The sequence below is a fragment of the Carcharodon carcharias genome, chromosome 18 (assembly GCF_017639515.1).
Source record: "Carcharodon carcharias isolate sCarCar2 chromosome 18, sCarCar2.pri, whole genome shotgun sequence".
In the NCBI taxonomy this organism is placed as follows: Eukaryota; Metazoa; Chordata; class Chondrichthyes; order Lamniformes; family Lamnidae; genus Carcharodon; species Carcharodon carcharias.
In genome coordinates this window covers 102,282,777-102,300,593 of record NC_054484.1, presented here as the reverse complement: position 1 = coordinate 102,300,593, position 17,817 = coordinate 102,282,777, and the positions used below count along the sequence as shown (strand labels likewise).

The 17,817-nt window shown below is 40.5% G+C and overlaps 1 protein-coding gene across 6 annotated transcripts in view; it reads right to left on the bottom strand.

Moving 5' to 3' along the window:
• The window catches only part of scml2 (Scm polycomb group protein like 2), a 172,658-nt gene that overhangs the window by 48,668 nt on the left and 106,173 nt on the right, over window positions 1-17,817 (bottom strand). For all 6 annotated transcript variants that reach the window (XM_041211751.1, XM_041211752.1, XM_041211747.1 and 3 more), the window contains exons 8-9: window positions 3,426-3,673; window positions 371-506 (exon numbers count right to left, since the gene is read on the bottom strand). In XM_041211751.1, the coding sequence (XP_041067685.1) occupies window positions 371-506; window positions 3,426-3,673 (384 nt within the window). The remainder of the gene's footprint in view (window positions 1-370; window positions 507-3,425; window positions 3,674-17,817) is intronic.

The window sequence follows — 17,817 nt, the reverse complement described above, 5'->3', positions numbered from 1 at the left end:
ATGCACCATTAAACTTTTATGAAATTTTCATCATTTGGATCATATAACTACTTCTGTTAATTCAAAAAAATAAGCAGATATGAACTGAACTGCAAAAAACATATAACAATCAGGCATTAACTTTTCTCTGAATGCTTAATGAATTGTCATTCTCAGGATGCTTGTCCCAGTTTCAAATGGCAAGAGCAAAATTGATCAGTGGGTATTCAGATGATGTTCATCATCATTAAGAGGAATCAAGAGCGCTATAACGTGACTTTTGATTGAATGCACAAAACCACAACCATGCAATATTCTAATTTGGTCAATTTGGAAAAAACCTTTTTTGTTTATTTTTGCTTACTGGTTAAAGATGAATAGAGGCATTTACCTGTGGACATTACTGATGGGGTTGTGTTTGGAATACTAGCAGCATCTTGAGGTGCCTGGGGACTGCTAATATCAGGTTCAGGGGTTGTTGTGGTTGGTGAGGGAGGATGTGGGCTCTGTGCTGTTCGAGACTTTCTCTGAAATGTAAAAAAGCATAGCTTTAAAATTTCCACAAGCCACATGTAAATTATTGCAAAAGGGTTTATTTTCGCCGATACTTCAATAATGCTGATTTTCTCAAACAAAATGTAAATGTACATTTTATCTTTGAAAATCTGCCTCAAGGAATCAGATTGAGGAATTTCACTCTCCTTGGTTCAATTAGTACAATTAACAACTTGCAACTATTTAGTTGAGTACTGCAAGTGCACAAACTAATTACATGGATTTCAGTGGAACTTGAAGTCTCTTGCTACTACTGTACACATTTTAGGAACAGCTTCTAGAGGCCAACAGCTTGTCCAAGGCCCGGCCTGTGGGCCGGTTGTGGCCCCGAGGCATTTTCACCCAGCCTGCCATGTTGTTGGAGTCAGCCATCTAAGACTTCCCAGACAGAACTTTGAAAAATGCTCAGGACCCGCTCATCCAATCACAGGCTGATTCCACCCTACATTGGCTGCTGATAGGTGAGTCTATCGACAGTCAAGGTAGGGTGGAACAAACCTGTGATTGGACAAGCTTCATGTCATTAGTTGCTGGTTAAGTTTTCAATATTTCCATTTCTGGCCGGGGAGCTCAGAACCACAGGTAAGTTCACCACGAGTGGGTGCTCGGTGCGGGATGCTTAGAGCTTTGGGCAGGAGGTGGAGACTGGACCGGAGCTGGCGGCCCAGGAGCCCTGGAACCTGAGAGGTTCCGTGGGGAGATGGGAGAGGGGTGCGGTCAGTGATGGAGGCCCTCACCTCAGCGCCTTATCTTGTGCACTGACGTGCTGGGCTCCCCATCATTGAGGACGGGGATATTTGTGGAGCCTCCTCCTCCAGTGAGTTGTTTAATTGTCCACCACCATTCATGGCTGGATGTGGCAGGACTGCAGAACTTAGATCTGATCCATTGGTTGTGGAATCGTTTAGCTCTGTCTATCACTTGCTGCTCATGATATTTGGCATGCAAGTAGCCCTGTGTTGTAGCTTTACCAGGTTGACAACTCATTGTTAGGTATGCCTGGTGCTGCTCCTGGCATGCCCGACTGCACTCTTCATCGAAGAGACGCATAGTTGCTTGATCTGCTCACAAACACTATAGATCTCCTGAACAGAACGCTACAATGAAATGGATCTCTCATAAACAATGTTACCATGCAGAGAGAAGGGGTTGGTCAGGCATGGAGCAAGGATCAGTCAAGTAGAGAGGTGTTCACAGAAGAAAACTGGTATGGGTAGAGAGAGGGAGGAGAAAGATGAGGGTACAATGTGAGAACACAAATTAGAAAAAGAGGTAGAAAGGTGAATATGATAAGACAAAATGGGCAGCAGGCTGGAAAACTACACGAGCAGGGAATAAGAGTGAACTATTCTTCCTTCTTGCAGGGATGATCTGCCTGCTCTGTAGATACATTTAGATAAATAACACGCACATTACAGAATAACTGCCTTGATTTTCTTAGCGATGGGCTGAATAATAGGGGGTGGGGAAGAGAGAGAGAGAGACAGTTAGCATGCCCCCTCCAGAACCAACCGACACCATGCCAAACAGCCCCGCAACCATAAAACACTGTAGGGCTCAATGGGACGTCCGCCCCTCTGATTGGCCATCAGTTCCATCAGCATCAGTGCCAGCTGCCGGGGCTGCAGGTGAAGAGTGCAGCCCAAGACCTAGGATCCCTGGAGAAGATAAATCCAGGATCTTGGGCAGGGAGGTTATGGGAGTGTTAGGGATGGGGATGAGGACGGGGACGTTGTGGAATAGAGTGGGTTTAAGAGAGAAAGCGGATAGAAACAAAGTTGGGGGGGTGGGGAGGTGTTTCAGTCTAAAGGGGGCCAACCCTGCAATCAGCAAAGGGCAGCCCCCAAAGAGCCACAGCCCCCAAAGAGCAACAGCCCCCACTTCCCCCCTCTGTTGCCCATGCCAAATATATTATGATGTGGGCAGCACATTATTAGAGTCAATAGGCTTGATAACAAGCCTAACTGACCCTAAATTGTAGTTTTAATATGGCCCTGTATTATGGGGATGAGCCCTAGGGTGAGTGGGATGGTGCTGGGATGAACACCCACCTCATTTTGCATATCTATCCCTCCCCCACCTCTGCAGGAAACACACCGCCAGGGGCGTGTAAAATTCAGCCCAATGGGTCTGGTATCATTCCACTGGGGAGTAAGGTGGGTTGGCATTGACTGTTTACCACCAGATTGATTTTAAAGTCTTTTTCAAAAGGGGTTCCATTGATGACAGGTTAAATATAAATACATTTTCCTACAGGTTTACAGCTCACAAAGTTTGCTTTACTACTGCATAGGGGGAGACTTGTGATCAACCTCTCCACTATGGTGAAATGCTGGCCTATAGGAACTATTTTAACGCTGGCTCGTTTGCTGCAAGTCAATTTTCATTGAGGTGTATGGTTTTTTTTTGTAATAAGGATTCTGGTTTAATACGTGGCATTTCTTTCACAGCTATTTGCTGTTGATGAAGGCTGTGCTTGTGCAACGTCCCGTAAGTGGCCTGGGATACTTTATTACATTAAGGGTGCTATATAAAATAAAAGTCGCTGTGGTTGTTGTCAAGTTAGTTGAGCTGTTCTGTACTTAATGGGTCACATAACGTGACTTTCCGGTATAGCATCAATAGCATGTTGAGGCCACTCACTTTTTCCAAATATATTACAATTACTTAGAAATTAACAATTTTCCACCACATGAATATCAATTGGTTCAAATACACATTTAACTCCATTTAGCAACCAGAAAAACCATTTCTTAAGAGGGAGATAATTATTGAAGATAAATTACAATCCATACATCATAATACAATGTGAAATATCACTAAAAACACAAAATATTCAGTAATAGGTTTAGAAACATTTCAGTTATGTTACTAGATCTGTTTGAACAAACCTTGACTCCAGGCTTTGCTCCTCTTTTCACTGGTTTGGATGGATCAGATGTGGAATCAGATTTAAGTGACGAATTGATTTGCAATGGTACACTCTTTTTTGAAGTAGATTGCCCGGGTCGTTTGCCTCTTATGCTTTTCCGACTTTTCTGATTTGACAACTCATCAGATTTCTGTGGTGACTGCATCGTGCGTTTAGTCAATCTGGAAGGGGTTGAAGGAGTAGCAGGAATACTCTTTGGAATTGAGACTGAGAATAAGAGAAACGTAAAAAAGAATGCTATAATAAATCCAATAATACTGATGTATAATAAATGTCTATCTTTCAAAAGAAACAAAAACATCCATCACATTGCCTATTAAGATTATCCTCTTCTCTATCCACCCTTGTGATATTTATATGTGAAGGCAATTAGCGCCAGCCTAAGCTCAGTGGTGGTACTCTTGCCTCCCTGTTGGAAGCCACAGGTTTAAACTCCACTCCAAAGACTTGAACACATAAATTAGGCTGATAGTACTGAGGGAGTGCTGCACTTTCAGCGGTGCCATTTGTTGAAGGAAATTTAAACTGAGGCCCATTCTTCTCTCTCAGGTAGAAGTAAAAGATCCCATGACAATTTACAAAACAAAAGTGGAGTTCTTCCCATGTCCTGGCCAAGCTTTAAAAATACCATCTAACGTGTTTATTAGAAATTCACCAAGACATCAGATCAGGGTGGAAATAATTTTTTCTCAATCTAGCTGTAATTAAATTTCTTGTATTTACGATCAGCTTTCCAGTCTGCCTTTTTTCAAAACTCATGTGTACTACTAACACCTTGAACTGATATAAAAACACAGAAGGAAATGTTACACTTAAGTTGGAATCCAGTATTGATCGATTTAAAACTAAACTGTGCATGACATTTAAAATTTTCTCAAAAACTTAATCATTTGCAAAGACTTGGAAACCAAGCCATTTTTAAAAAAGCATTCCAGTATTTACACCAACAACAAAGAGGTGGCCAGCAACTTTGCATGTTGGGCAGGGCTCCAAAATGATGAGTTTCACTGACAGAATAATTTTTTGAAGGACAAAATATGCATGAACAATAAACACTTACAACTGTCTAGGAAAACACAATGCCAAAAGAAGTTGATGAACCATGCATGGAACTTCATCTAACCACCTGTACATGACAGATGAGACTGAATGCACGCTCCAAATTGTTGTCGTCTATCAATATGGCAAGATGAAGGAATCTTGTGAAACAGGAGACAGCTGGTATTAACACCTAAAACATGTGAGCACTGACTTTAACTGGCTGCATCCATGGTGATGCTAACCTTGGAATCTTTCTGTCAATGGAGGTTGGAGAATAGGAATTATCGGTTGCAATCCTGTTTAATTGCAAATCATGAAGTTTACATAAAACCTATAACATTAGAGATTGGAAAGGTATAATTAAATTTTGAGGTTCTGATCAAACTTAGGAAAAATTCAACCTTGACTCCTCATTATTATTTGAAAGGTTACAGCCTCGTAATTCTTGCAGTCATTTAAAACTTATGTACTGGATGGAGGGTTTTGACTTAGAAATACAAAATAAAACTGACACCAGGAGGTTCTAAAACCTGCAACAACTATACTGATGACTGCACAAGTTCCTTCAAAGTCAAAGGAAATAAGCATCCCCAGAGAAGATAATCTTAACTCAAGAATGCATGTTATAAACAGTGAATGTGTGTTTCAGACTATACAACTATCTCAAGGATCATGTGGCAATCATACATCAATCTGCATTAAACTTGTGGTCTCTTAAATGTGGGATATATTCAGGGTAGTTTAAAATCTCAGCATCCTTCCTATGGTTTATGTAGCAAAGTAGCATTTCAAAAATATTTGTGATACAGACATATTCTGTAAAAAAGATTTAAAATTTTGTAAAACCCAGTACATAAATCTCACTTTCATGTCGATCTGTAAATCATGATCTGTAAATATTGGATATGCCCTGTTTAATATACAAGTTTTAAGTAGATTTTATACTGGTTGTTATACTACATCAACAATCTTCATGATTTTTGAGGCACAGCTGCATCCCCCTTTGTTACTGGAATAGGAACATATCAACTGCCTTAAAGTTCATAAAATGCGAAAAGCAATGCATTTAAGAGTGCTTTTTAAAAAAAATCAGATTATCTAAATTAAAACACAATTTTACTGTATCAAGCTATTAATAGCAATTTGAGTGTAACAACATAAAGTATTTCTTCCTTCAGATAAAATGCTAAAAAGGTGACGTGAATAAACTCAAGCCAATCTACTATCCTGTTCATCTGCAAGAATCTACCAAATTGCCAAGATGAAAAAAATGAGTTGATCCTGCAGAATTGCTCTGGGATCAAGCCAGAAGCAATGAGGCTGGCCATGTTGCCCTTAGAAAGTCAGTGCTTCCAATTTATTTCCACAGGCTCCCTGTATGGAATAGGCACAGGGAACCCATGCTGCTAGGTGATGGAAGAGTTTTCAAGTTTTGCAACTTGTCATGAAAGAAAACACTAATATTTTGTACATACAGATGCAAGGGAAAATACAAAGGCCTTGGTGAAAAATGTGCCAAGAAAATACAAAGGTAAGTTTGCGCTAAATTAGGCAGACTATCACTATTACCGAGAAGATATGGTGAAGTTACAAATCTGGTTTGCCCTCAGGGAGGTACGATGCAACCCTGAAGACAATCTTTAACCTTTATCATACACGCCTTAAGGTCAATTAAACTGCGTGGCAGTGAAATGACTCTCACTGTTGAAGATCTCTCTTCTGGGATGCTGTGCAAACTGACAAAGCTATCAGAAATTACATGTCTGCTGCATTACAACGGACAAATATGAGAGAGATGCATACTCAACACACAGGTAGCTGTTGCATGGTTCTCCCAAAGTCTGGATTTGTTATGTGGACTTTTAGACCAAGTCATCACATAACCATCAAGAGAGAACCAAGGAGAGAAGGCAACCTCCCCACTACCGCTGTTTCATATCAGGAAGTATACCACAAATCTTTGCCCCCCAACCCCTCACCCCATTCAGTCAAGGATGGGGGTGTGGCTTGGAATATGATGACATAGTAATACCACACAAGAGACAATCAGCTTAATTGTTCCCATACTCAGTCACGTAGTCAGTAATGTATGTATTTTGGAAAACAATAGTATGGCACACAGTACCCTTGCAGCTTACCTTTAGAAGGTATTCCTTCCTGATATCATTGTAACATGTCTGCAATTTCTCATTTTGTAAAGCCTTCCCAAGATGAAGTGGCAGGCTCTGTGGTTCTGATGACCGTAGCATTTTACAACCTGTTATGTCACACATTGCACGTTGCACAGGACCATTATGTGTACATGTGACCTTGGGCATTTAGACAGTGAGTTAAAGGAAGGTGCACCAAACAAAACACAAGTGAAGAGGAAGGTGAGATGACAGAAGAGGAACGAGGTACCAATCCACAGTGCCAACTCCAGACATTCCTCAATTGTATGGATCACCCAGCTTTATAACAGCATTGTTGGATGAACAAGGGCCTTTTTTTTGACATCTTTCTGCATATAGTGAGGGTTTGTTAGAAATTCTGCAGCGCTACAGCAAACATAACAGCTATAAATTCAAAGAGCTCCAGAACATCATAACAGCAATAAATTTAAAGAGCTCCAGTGCATTTAAGTGCAAAGGCAACTCCATGGCTATCTTAAGCGGAGCCCCTGAGGATAAGGTCTTAAACGAGACAGTTTTTCTTATGGACTACTGTATCTTAGACTCTATTTTACAGAGGTCTCTATCAGAATGGACAGGTTGGGAGATGAGCTTATAACTACTTTTGATGGTATGTTTCATACCCCTTAGTGGTACCCCATTACTTGTTCCCACACAGATCCCTGCCCATTCTGCAGGAATTCGCATCAGCCAGGACCCAGCAAGAGAAGGGATGGTTGAAGCAGCTTTGTGGGCAACAAGCCACCTTTCCAAAACCATCCACTGAAGTTAGGCAGCTATAGTATTATCAGAAATAGCACCAAATGTTGCTTCCATAAAGAGATGCGCATCTATCTCCACCATGGGTCCCCCACTAAAAAAAACAGGACCCTGCCACCAAACATTCCTCCCACTGAATTAATAGATGCATGCAAAAGTTGCCATCTCCAACAATACGGCACTGTCTTAGTACTGAGCTAAAATATCACCTCAATTATGTAAGCTTATCCATAAGCAGGACTTGAACCCACACCGTCTGACACAGAGCAAATAGTGTTACCAGATGGCCACATGGCACCTTGAACTCTTGGGAACCTTTCCAAGTTATAAGTTCTGTTCAGCTGGTGCTTCCTTTCTACAGAGAAAGTGATGTTTCCTGAAAACATGTCATTTGCAAGATGCATCTATGGGCAGTAAACTTGTTGATGTGGCATATGTTTTCTGCAGTGGCTTAGAAGAATCTAGCTGCATAAAAGCTTAATGCATTGCTAACTTTTACAGCTGCAAAAAGCTGCTCCTGTTGTTGAATTTATCTGCAGGTCAGCCTGGAGCAGGTGGCTTAACTCAAATTCTTGATTGTGAAGGAGAGGTCCTGAAGACAGGTCACTAGTCTTGATCTGTCAATACAAGACCTGGGTAAGGTCTAATATCTCTGGTGTAATCATGCCAGCTTTTCTTACACCACATGCAACACTGCAAAGCTTTTAGTTATCAATCATTTTCCCGCATTTGTTTTAGCTGGCAGCAATCAGGGTCCCAGGATGTGATTTCCATAGGGGGAAATCAAGCTTTACATGGCTCCACTTGTGCTAAGGAGCTCACTGGCCAGGGAGCCCATCCCTCAGAACTTGTTTCAGCAAAATACACGGTTTGCTACTACACTGTGAATGGCTCAATTTTCCCATTTTCAATCTAGTAAAATGTACTTTGAAACAGCTTTCCTTCCCTACTTAAAATATTTTTAAAAAATTTAATTTAAACAATTGTACTGCCTATCTTTAAAAAATCATTTAAAAACAACAGCATTTTAGCTCAGTGAAAAGATAAACCAATGTCTATTACTAAGCAACCACCAAGAGGAATGGGAGAACAGTAAACAGTAGCCATATTTTCTGTCTCCTATTGGAAAATAAACACTTCACAGATAAACTGAAAAAATCCTTCAAATCATGAAGCCTGGATAAAAGAGATTGGGAGGGGAACAATTAAATAAAGTTATTAAGCAACAAAAATATTGATTATTGAAATTTTAAGCCAATGCTGCAGTGCCAAGAACATCTTTTTTGACATAACTATGATCTTGGTGAGCAGTAATAACAGAGCATTATCTTCCCTTTTCAAATATGTAGATGTTAAAGATCTAATTATTTAAGAATTGAATGTGTGGCAGCTGGTCACTATTGGGTATTAAATGACATGCATGAAACAGCATTGATTGCACATCTGAAATATTCCAGACACGGTATTATTGCTCCAACTCAAACAAAAGCCCATTAAAAATTCTGTATCAGTTAGACTAGTATTTAAGAACACAGCAACAAAATTTAAAAAAAATTGTTTTGGTGTCAACACTTAAGAACAGTTAATCTTACCCCAATGTCAGTGTTTTTTATATATAAAGCAACACCGCTCTCACAATAAAACACAATTTCAATTGGTTAAGCTATAACAATTTTAGAGATAATAAAACTTTAATAAAATTGTTAAAGACTTGATTTAGAACAAAGACCAATATGCATTTCAAAGCAACTGTATCTTTTAAGCCTTTTTTGAATTTCCAGTCATATTTCCAGTCAAGGTAAATTCTCTAAAATAGTAAGTTACAATCTAGAATTTTTTTGACAAAAAATGGCACTGGAGTTAAACAATAACTATAAAACATTACACATTTTTGTCCTTAATGAACATTGCAACATTCAAAATAAATGATTCAGCAATTGCATCAGAACATACTATTTCAAGGTTAGATCTGTAGCCCTTGCTCTAAATCTACTGACAAATTTATTTTTTTTTTTTAAGTACCCCACAGCCTTCATTTGGATTGAAGCACTCTCGTCACACAAAAGCTATGCTGGCAAACAACAACAAAGGCCTACAGCTCAGTTCAATTTAGCAGCAAAGTTTCTAAAAAATGGTTTACTTGTTCCAGTAATGCTTACCGGGGGTTTAGTTTTCGATTTAAATTCTTACTGAGCCTTCAACTTCTACCAACTTAAGAGCCTTGAATTTCCTTTCTGGATTTCCTCTGTCGTTTTTTTTTGCCTGCTAACCCATCAACAAAGCTCATGCTGACTGGAAGCTCTATCAGCAAACAGCAAGTCCAGGATATTTGCATTCATTTAGAAGGGGGGTGGGGGGGGGAAGAAGAAGAGAGAGGAAGAGAGAAGAGGAGACTTGTGTTTTAAAGTAATATGTATATTGTGCGCTGGCTATAGTGACAGTGCTCATCAGTCACCTGCTCCCACCGTCTCCACCCCCACTTTTGCAGAAGGCTAAAAGGTTAAACTGGGTCACAAATCCACAAAAGGAAGAAAACCAAATTGGTCCTTTGCATTTGGAGACAAAAGTGTCCATTCTAAAACATATGCAATGAAACCAAGCCAATAAGACTTGGATCAAATTCTCATGCAATGGGATTTTAACAGTCCACAATGCAATTGGGATGTGCTAAAACGTTTTGGTAATTTGATAAATTAATCATCACTGAAACATATGCATTTAACAATGTGTTCATATCATAAACTACCTTGAATAGCTTTTTTTTTGCAGCAACATAAGGTCAACTGCCCAAAGATAATATTCAAACTCGATTATGCTACAGCAGCAGTATTTGTCAGGTGTAAATCAATTAATAAAATAGCTAATGTCTGTATAAGTACCTATTGGCCAAATATTGGGTGGTTCAAGGTCAAGTGCATTGATTACTTTCATTTTCTGTTGCCTTAATTGATGATTGGTTTATACTAAGTCCCTTAAATATTAAATGGAACAATTTTATCAATACTAAGAAACAATAAATTAGGACAGTATTCTTTAAGAGTAGGTTACAAATTGGTTCCTCAACCTACCTTTAATGAAAAGATTTTAATATTTAGTCTATTAAGTTAAATGCTAATTTTATTTCTTCAACCACTTCAAGATCCTTCACAGAACTTTAATTTCATTTCGAAATTGAACTTGAACTCACTGCTTGTGTGAAAAAATGGATTATCTAGAGTCCATGTGCTTAACTGTAAAATTAACAATACTATGGCTAAGGTTTGATGGTCTGGAGCAAACAAAAAACCCAGAGAGCACAACAACATGACTATACTGCTGATTACCACAAAAGTGCTTTTTTTTGTGAGGAGGTTTATTTTTAACGCTCCGTGACAGAGAGATCTCAAATCTTGAGCATACGTTAACACTTTCTGAGTCAGACCAGCAGTCCCTCTAAGAAACATTTTGCTGCCTGTCAGTGAAGGTCCTAATGTTCACTGCAAGCATTCCACACTCCGCCTTCTTGTCACCACTAGATTCTCACGCGAGAACAAAGAGCCTCCGTCTTATTGGCTCAGGTGAAAATGTGCCTCTCCCCTTCCTTCCTTCCTCATACAAAAGATTCAAAGGGTTTGTAGGCAGCCATAGTGTGTTCTGAATCAAATTTCAGAATGCAATTTAATGAAATAGGATATGATCCTCAAAAGATTTGCAAACACAGAATGGCAGATTCCTCCATCAGCCAACATTTTATAAATTATATCTCTCAAGTTATCCGCAATAAGATTTTACAAAGGTAATACAGTTGTCAATTCCAGATAAACAATAACTAAATATAGATTTCCAACATCAAACATTTTTTGTACTCTAATTTTTTCTACAACAGTTCAAATTAAAAATCTGAATTGAAGTATTACGTTATTCCTGAGGTATCCTTGAAAAAAAAAATCAATGACCAATTTCAACAATATAAAGAACAATGTAAAGAAATTATCATTCAGCACAAAAACATAATGAGTTACTCTGGCCTTTGATGGAAAGATCTGACAATTATCCATTTGATCATGGAAACGCTCATCAAAGCACAAAATTTTCTCATAAGCAATTTTGGTAGTAGAAAGACATGTTGGGAAGGGTCAAGGCAGTTACAGTTCAAATTGAGGTTCTCAACCAGGGATCTGCAGCCTCCAAGGGGGTTGAGCGAAGGTTGTAAGGGGTCTGCCGTTGCCTTGCAGCTTCTTCCAATGTCATCAATCTATCCCCCAAGTCGGCTCAGCTTTTACCCATTGTTGATCAATAGCCATCACAGTCAGCACTATACAACTCATGTGACACATCTCACCTGACCCATCTTGCCCTTTCCCTCTCTCTCATGAGTCATCATTTATAAAGTGTAACATTAAAACAAAAATGTCCTTTATAATATTTTTCACTGTTTGGATCCAATAATAAAATGTTATTTCATGATTACATACTGTTTAATTTACTACCATTCCCAGTGCTCCTTTCCCCTCACCAGTCATCCCTTTTTGCCTCTCCCTTTGCTTCTGGATGGTACGAGATGATCGTTCTGACTGAATTATCAGTGTGCACAAGAGTGGAAGTTTCAATAAAGAGGAGCTCCTGGTTTGGGAAACAGCGAGTGCTACATATGTGAAAACTCCAACGAATACTGCACTGCTTCTTCTTGAGCACAAAACTTATGGGATCCATTTAGTATAACCTACTTATACAAAGCTGGATTTTCAGTGACAATGAAAACAATGTACCGAGCCAGGATGAGCAGTGCATTCGAAGATACCGCTGCATCATCAGAACTATTACTCAGCACCACATTTCACATCAAGTAAAACAAAAATCATAATTTAATAACAAGTTTTTATAAAGATAACTTGTGTTACAGAGGGCCATGGAGTTTTAAATAAAACACTCCATGTTATAAAAGTCTTTTTTTGTAAACACGTGCATTTTGCCATTCAACAACAGCCTCATGGTGCTCTCTGGCAGGCAAATCTTTACAGCCTAAGCCCTAAAGCCAAGAATATAAAATGACAGATAAATCAGGAACCAATTTAGTAACACAATATGAAAAATGAGTCATTATAGCCAATATAGCCATTACCCTGACAAGCCACACGTGGCTCCTGAACCACTCCCCACAACAAAATGTTCTGTTTCCAAAACACATTTGTGCCCTTCTAATTTAGGTTCCCCATTCTCCTTCAGGCAGACTGTAGCTTGCTTTCTGACTTTCATAACATTATAATTCAAGCTGGCATATGGATTACAAGAGCAGAAAAGACTCCTCACACAGCAGAAAAAAGACAATAAAGCCTCAGAAAAATCTCAAAAACATACTGCACCTCTTAAAATACTCTACAAGCAAGTTATGCACATCATATATTTTGACTGTTTAAGTAACCACATGTGCACTATGTTTGTACATATACAATGCTCCACAAGTTTTCTACTTGCCACAGATTTCAAGGCTTTTCATAGCTGTGCTTAACAGTGGTTTCCACAGAGGGTGCACTCCACAATCTACAACCTGTTGACACCAGGTCTGTATGTTCTGAGGATTAATAATATTTTGAACTTGAAAGAATAAGTAAAACAGGTTTTTTATGAGAGCATGTGAGCATAAAGCCAGCATTTGCTGCTCATCATTAGAAGTTATCTTACTGAAACAGAAAAGATCCTGAGGGGGCTTGACAGGGGTGGATGCTGAAAGGATGTTTCCCCTTATGGGAGAGACTAGAACTAGGGGACATGGTTTAAAAATAATGGGTCTCTCATTTAAGATGGAGATGAGAAGAAAATGTTTTTGCTCAGAGGGTTGAGAGTCTATGGAACTCTCTTCCCCAGAAGGCAGTGGAGGCAGGGTCATTGAATATTTTTAAGGCAGGGAGGTACATAGATTCTTGACTAACAATCAAATCAAAGAATATTGGGGGTAGGCAAGAAAGTGGAGTTGAGGCCACAATCAGGTCAATCATGATCTTTTTGAATGATGGAGCAGCCTGGAAAGGCTGAATGGCCTACTCCTGTTTCTATATTTTTTGAATGTATGTATCCTTAATTGACTTGAGGTGGTGGTGATGAGCTGCCTTCTTGAACTGCTAGAGTCCATCTGGTGTGGGTGCATCCACAGTGCTGTTATGAAGGGTGTTCCAGGATTTTAATCCAGCGACAGTGAAGGTAGGCGATATAGTTCCAAATTAGGATGGCGTGTGGCTTGGAAGGGAACTTGCAGGTGGTGATACTCCCATGCTTCAGCTTCCCTTGTCCTTCTAGATGGTAGAGGTCGTGAGTTTGGAAAGTGCTCGTAGGAGCTTTGGCGAGTTGCTGCAGTGCATCTTGTGTATACAACACACTGTTGCCACTGTGCTTTCGGGAGTGGATGTTTAAGGTGGTGAATGGGGCATTGATCAAGCGGGTTGCTTTGTCCTGGATTGTGTTAAGCTTCTTGAATGTTGTTAGAGCCGCACTCATCCGGTTAAGTGGAGATCATTCCATCATGCTCCTGAATTGTTCCTTGTACATGGTGGACAGGCTTCAACAAATCAAGAGCTGAGTTCCAAGCCTCTGCCCTGCTCTTGTAGCCACAGTATTTATATGGCTGACCCAGTTCAGTTTCTCATCAATGGTAACAGCCAGCATATGGACAGCGAGGGATTCAGCAATGATAATGCCATTGAATGTCATGGGGAGATGGTTAGACTCTCCCTTTTTGAAAATGGTCATTGCCTGCCACTTGTGTAGTGTGAATGTTACTTGCCACTTACCAGCCCAAGCCTGAATGTTGTCCTGGTCTTGATGCATATGGATACGGTCTGTTTCAGTACCTGAGAGGTTACACATGGTACTGAACACTGCACAATAATCAGCAACTATCCTCACTTCTGACCTTATGATGCAGGGGAGCTGATGAAGCAGCTGAAGATGGTTGGGTTTATGACACTAACCTGAGGAACTCCTGTGGTGAAGTCCTACAGCTGAGATGATTGGCCTCCAGCAACCATAACCATCTTCTTTGGTGCTAGATATAATTCCAGTCAGTAGAGAGTTTTCCCCAATTCCCATTGGCTTCAATTGTTCTAGGAGTCCTTGATGCCACACTTGGTCAAATGTTGCTTGACGACAAGAGCAGTCATCTAAAGTTCAGCTCTTATGTCCACGTTTGGACCAAGGCTGTAATGAAGTTAGGAGCTGACTGACCCCGTGGAATCTAAACTGAGCATCTGTGAGCAGGTTATTATCGAGTAAGTGCCACTTGATAGCACTGAAGGTTCTGCTAGGCTGTGCTGGTTTTTTTCAGTGCAATTTGCCTGAAATTAGCCAAACTAGAGTAAAAGGCCAAGGAATTTCAAACACAAATTAAGCCCAATGAAAATTAAGTTTTAGATATTTTGCACTAGTTCAAAAAATATAGCATTCCAAGTTGGTCACTGCCCTCCACTCCCCATCCATCAAATTAATCACCACTCCGATTTTCTGTCCATTTTGCCCGTCTGTGGGCCTTAAAGAAATGTCTTATAATTAAGGGTTTTATTTGAGGAGCAAAGATACTTATAGGCACATTTTAAAGTTTTCAAAAGTGTTTGGTTTAATAAGAACCCGAGTTCTGTATGCAAATGTAACTAGTACATAGTTCTGTTTGGTTTTATTATACAATTGGTTACTCACAGGTAGTGGATAAGACACTGATTAAAAATGCTTACTTTTTGGCATAAACCCATTCCGGCTGTATAAATAAAACTGCACAAGGTTACCGCTCTTAAATATATCACAGAATAACTTTTAAAGCAAATGCTAAAAAAATTAATTCTAAAACACTCCTTAATTGTGTTTATGGAACATTTTATGTTCGACAATCTACAAATGAGCTCATGTGCAAAAATGAGCAAAAAAACTTCTTAAAACTAGCTCAATTGCGAGGCCAAATTGTACCCAGATCGCTGGTTGCACCCAAAGTGGAAATATTGACCCTTATGTTTAATAGTACACTAAACAACATCCTTGATTCTGCAAAAAACAAATTCAGTAGATTTCATGTTCACGTACCACATCAATGTTAGCATTTTGCATTATACTATCTCAAACAGAACAAGAAATGGTGTCCTTTTATCATATAACAGAAATTTGAAAAAGATTCCGAACCATTTCTAACTTTTAGGGTTGGATTTTGCCGTTTCAATGCAGAGCAAACCGCATCGGGTGGGGGAGAAAGAGATGGGCAAGACCTGGTTCTGGGATCCCTATCCCTATTCCCATCATGTTGTATTTATAAGGGCACAGAATAGGGTACAGGTTGCAAGTCCGCATGATAGCAGTGGCTCCACTGCAGTAGTGGTGATTTCAAAACCCCCGCAGTCTTCATGGAGTCAGGCCACTTTCTGAAGGAGACATGATTCACACCACCTCAGAGGTGTCATAGGGGGAAGCCCCTGTTCTGGATTTGGGAACATTTTGACAGTTAATTTTAAAAGGTGTTGCTAATTTCACATATGTATAAGTTAAATATGTTTTCAATGCAGTGAATGATAGGGCTTTACTTAGAAAATGTAACAGAACACTAAATTGACCAGCAATGTGGAAGTGGAAGAGTTCTCAGATCCATTGAGTTAACCTATCTAACGGACGAAGTGCTTTTCTGCATTGAACAGTATTGAGATTCAGATTTTACTGTGTCAACTGAATCCTTTCCATTCATTCACAGGTCAGCCATCTGTCTGCCTTTGAAGCAATAACAAACTCTACTCATTGCTATATAGGAATCCCTGGGTGATATTATGGGGGTTCCTGGAGGATATATTGGGGGGGGGGGGGGGGGGGGGGGGGGGGTCCTGGACGAATATATACAGGTGAGCCTGTGGTGGGATATAAGGGGGGATCGCCTTGTGGGAAAATAGGGGGTGACCCTCACATCCCCACAGGACACCCCGTGGGGATATGGGGGTGCCCAGTGGGGATAGGGGAGGTACCCCACAGCAAATGGTATAGAAAGCTAAGCAATTCCATGTCCAACAGATCAGATCTAAGCTCTGCAGTCCTCCGACATCCAGTCGTGGTGGTGAACAATTAAACAGGCCACTAGAGGTGCAGGCTCCACAAATACCCCCGTCCTCAATGATGCAGGAGCCCAACATATCAGTGCAAAAAACAAGGCTGAAGCATTCACAACAATCTTCAGCCACAAGTGCAGGGTGGATGATTCATCTCGGCCTCCTCCAGAGGTCCCCTGCATCACAAATATCAATCTTCAGTTAATTTGATTCACTCCACATGGTGTCAAGAAACGGCTGGAGGTATTGGATACTGCAAAGGCCCGGACAATATTCCAGCTGTAGTAATGAAGACCTGTTCTCCAGAAATTGCCCTGCCCCAGCCAAGCTGCTCCAGTACAACTACAAAACTGGCATCTACCCAGCAATGTGGAAAATTGCCCAGGTACACAAAAAGCAGGACAAATTCAACGCAGCCAATTACCACCCCATCAGTGTACTCTCCGTCATCAGTAAAATGATGGAAGTGGTTTTCAAACGTGCTAACAAGCAGCACTTGCTTAGCAATAAACTGCTCACTGACGATTAGTTTGGGTTCTGCCAGGGTCACTCAGCTTCTGACCTCATTACAACCTCGGCTCAAACATGGACAAAAGAGCTGAACTCCCGAGGTGAGGTTAGAGTGACTACCCTTGACATCAAGGCAACATTTGACCGAGTGTGGCATCAAGGAGCGCTAGAAAAGCTGCAGTTAATGGGAATTGGAGGAAAACTCTCCGCTGGTTGGTTACGGTTGTTGGAAGTCAATCATTTCAGTCCAGGAGCTTCTCAGAATAGTGTCTTAGGCCAAACCATTTTCAGCTGCTTCATCAATGATTTCCCTACCATCATAAGTTCAGAAGGGCTCAGCACCATTCGCGACTCGTCAGATGCTGAAGCAGTCCATGTCCAAATGCAGCAAGACCTGGACAATATCCAGGCTTAGGCTGACAAGTGGCAAATAACATTTGCGTCACACAAGTGCCAGGCAATGACCATCTCCAACAAGAGAAAATCTAACCATCACCGCTTGATGTTCAATGGCATTACCTTGCTGAATCCCCCCACTATCAACATCCTTGGGGTTACCATTGACCAGGAACTGAACTGGACTAGCTATATAAATACTGTGGGTACAAGAGCAGGTCAGAGACGAGGAATCCTGCAGCGAATAACTAATCTCCTGACTCCCCAAAGCCTGTCCACCATCCACAAGGCACAAGTCAGGAGTGTGATGAAATACTCTCCACTTGCTTGGGGATGGATGCAACTCCAACAATACGTAAGAAGCTTGACACCAACCAGGACCAACCAGCTCACTTGATTGGCACCCCTTCCACAAATAATCATTCTCTCC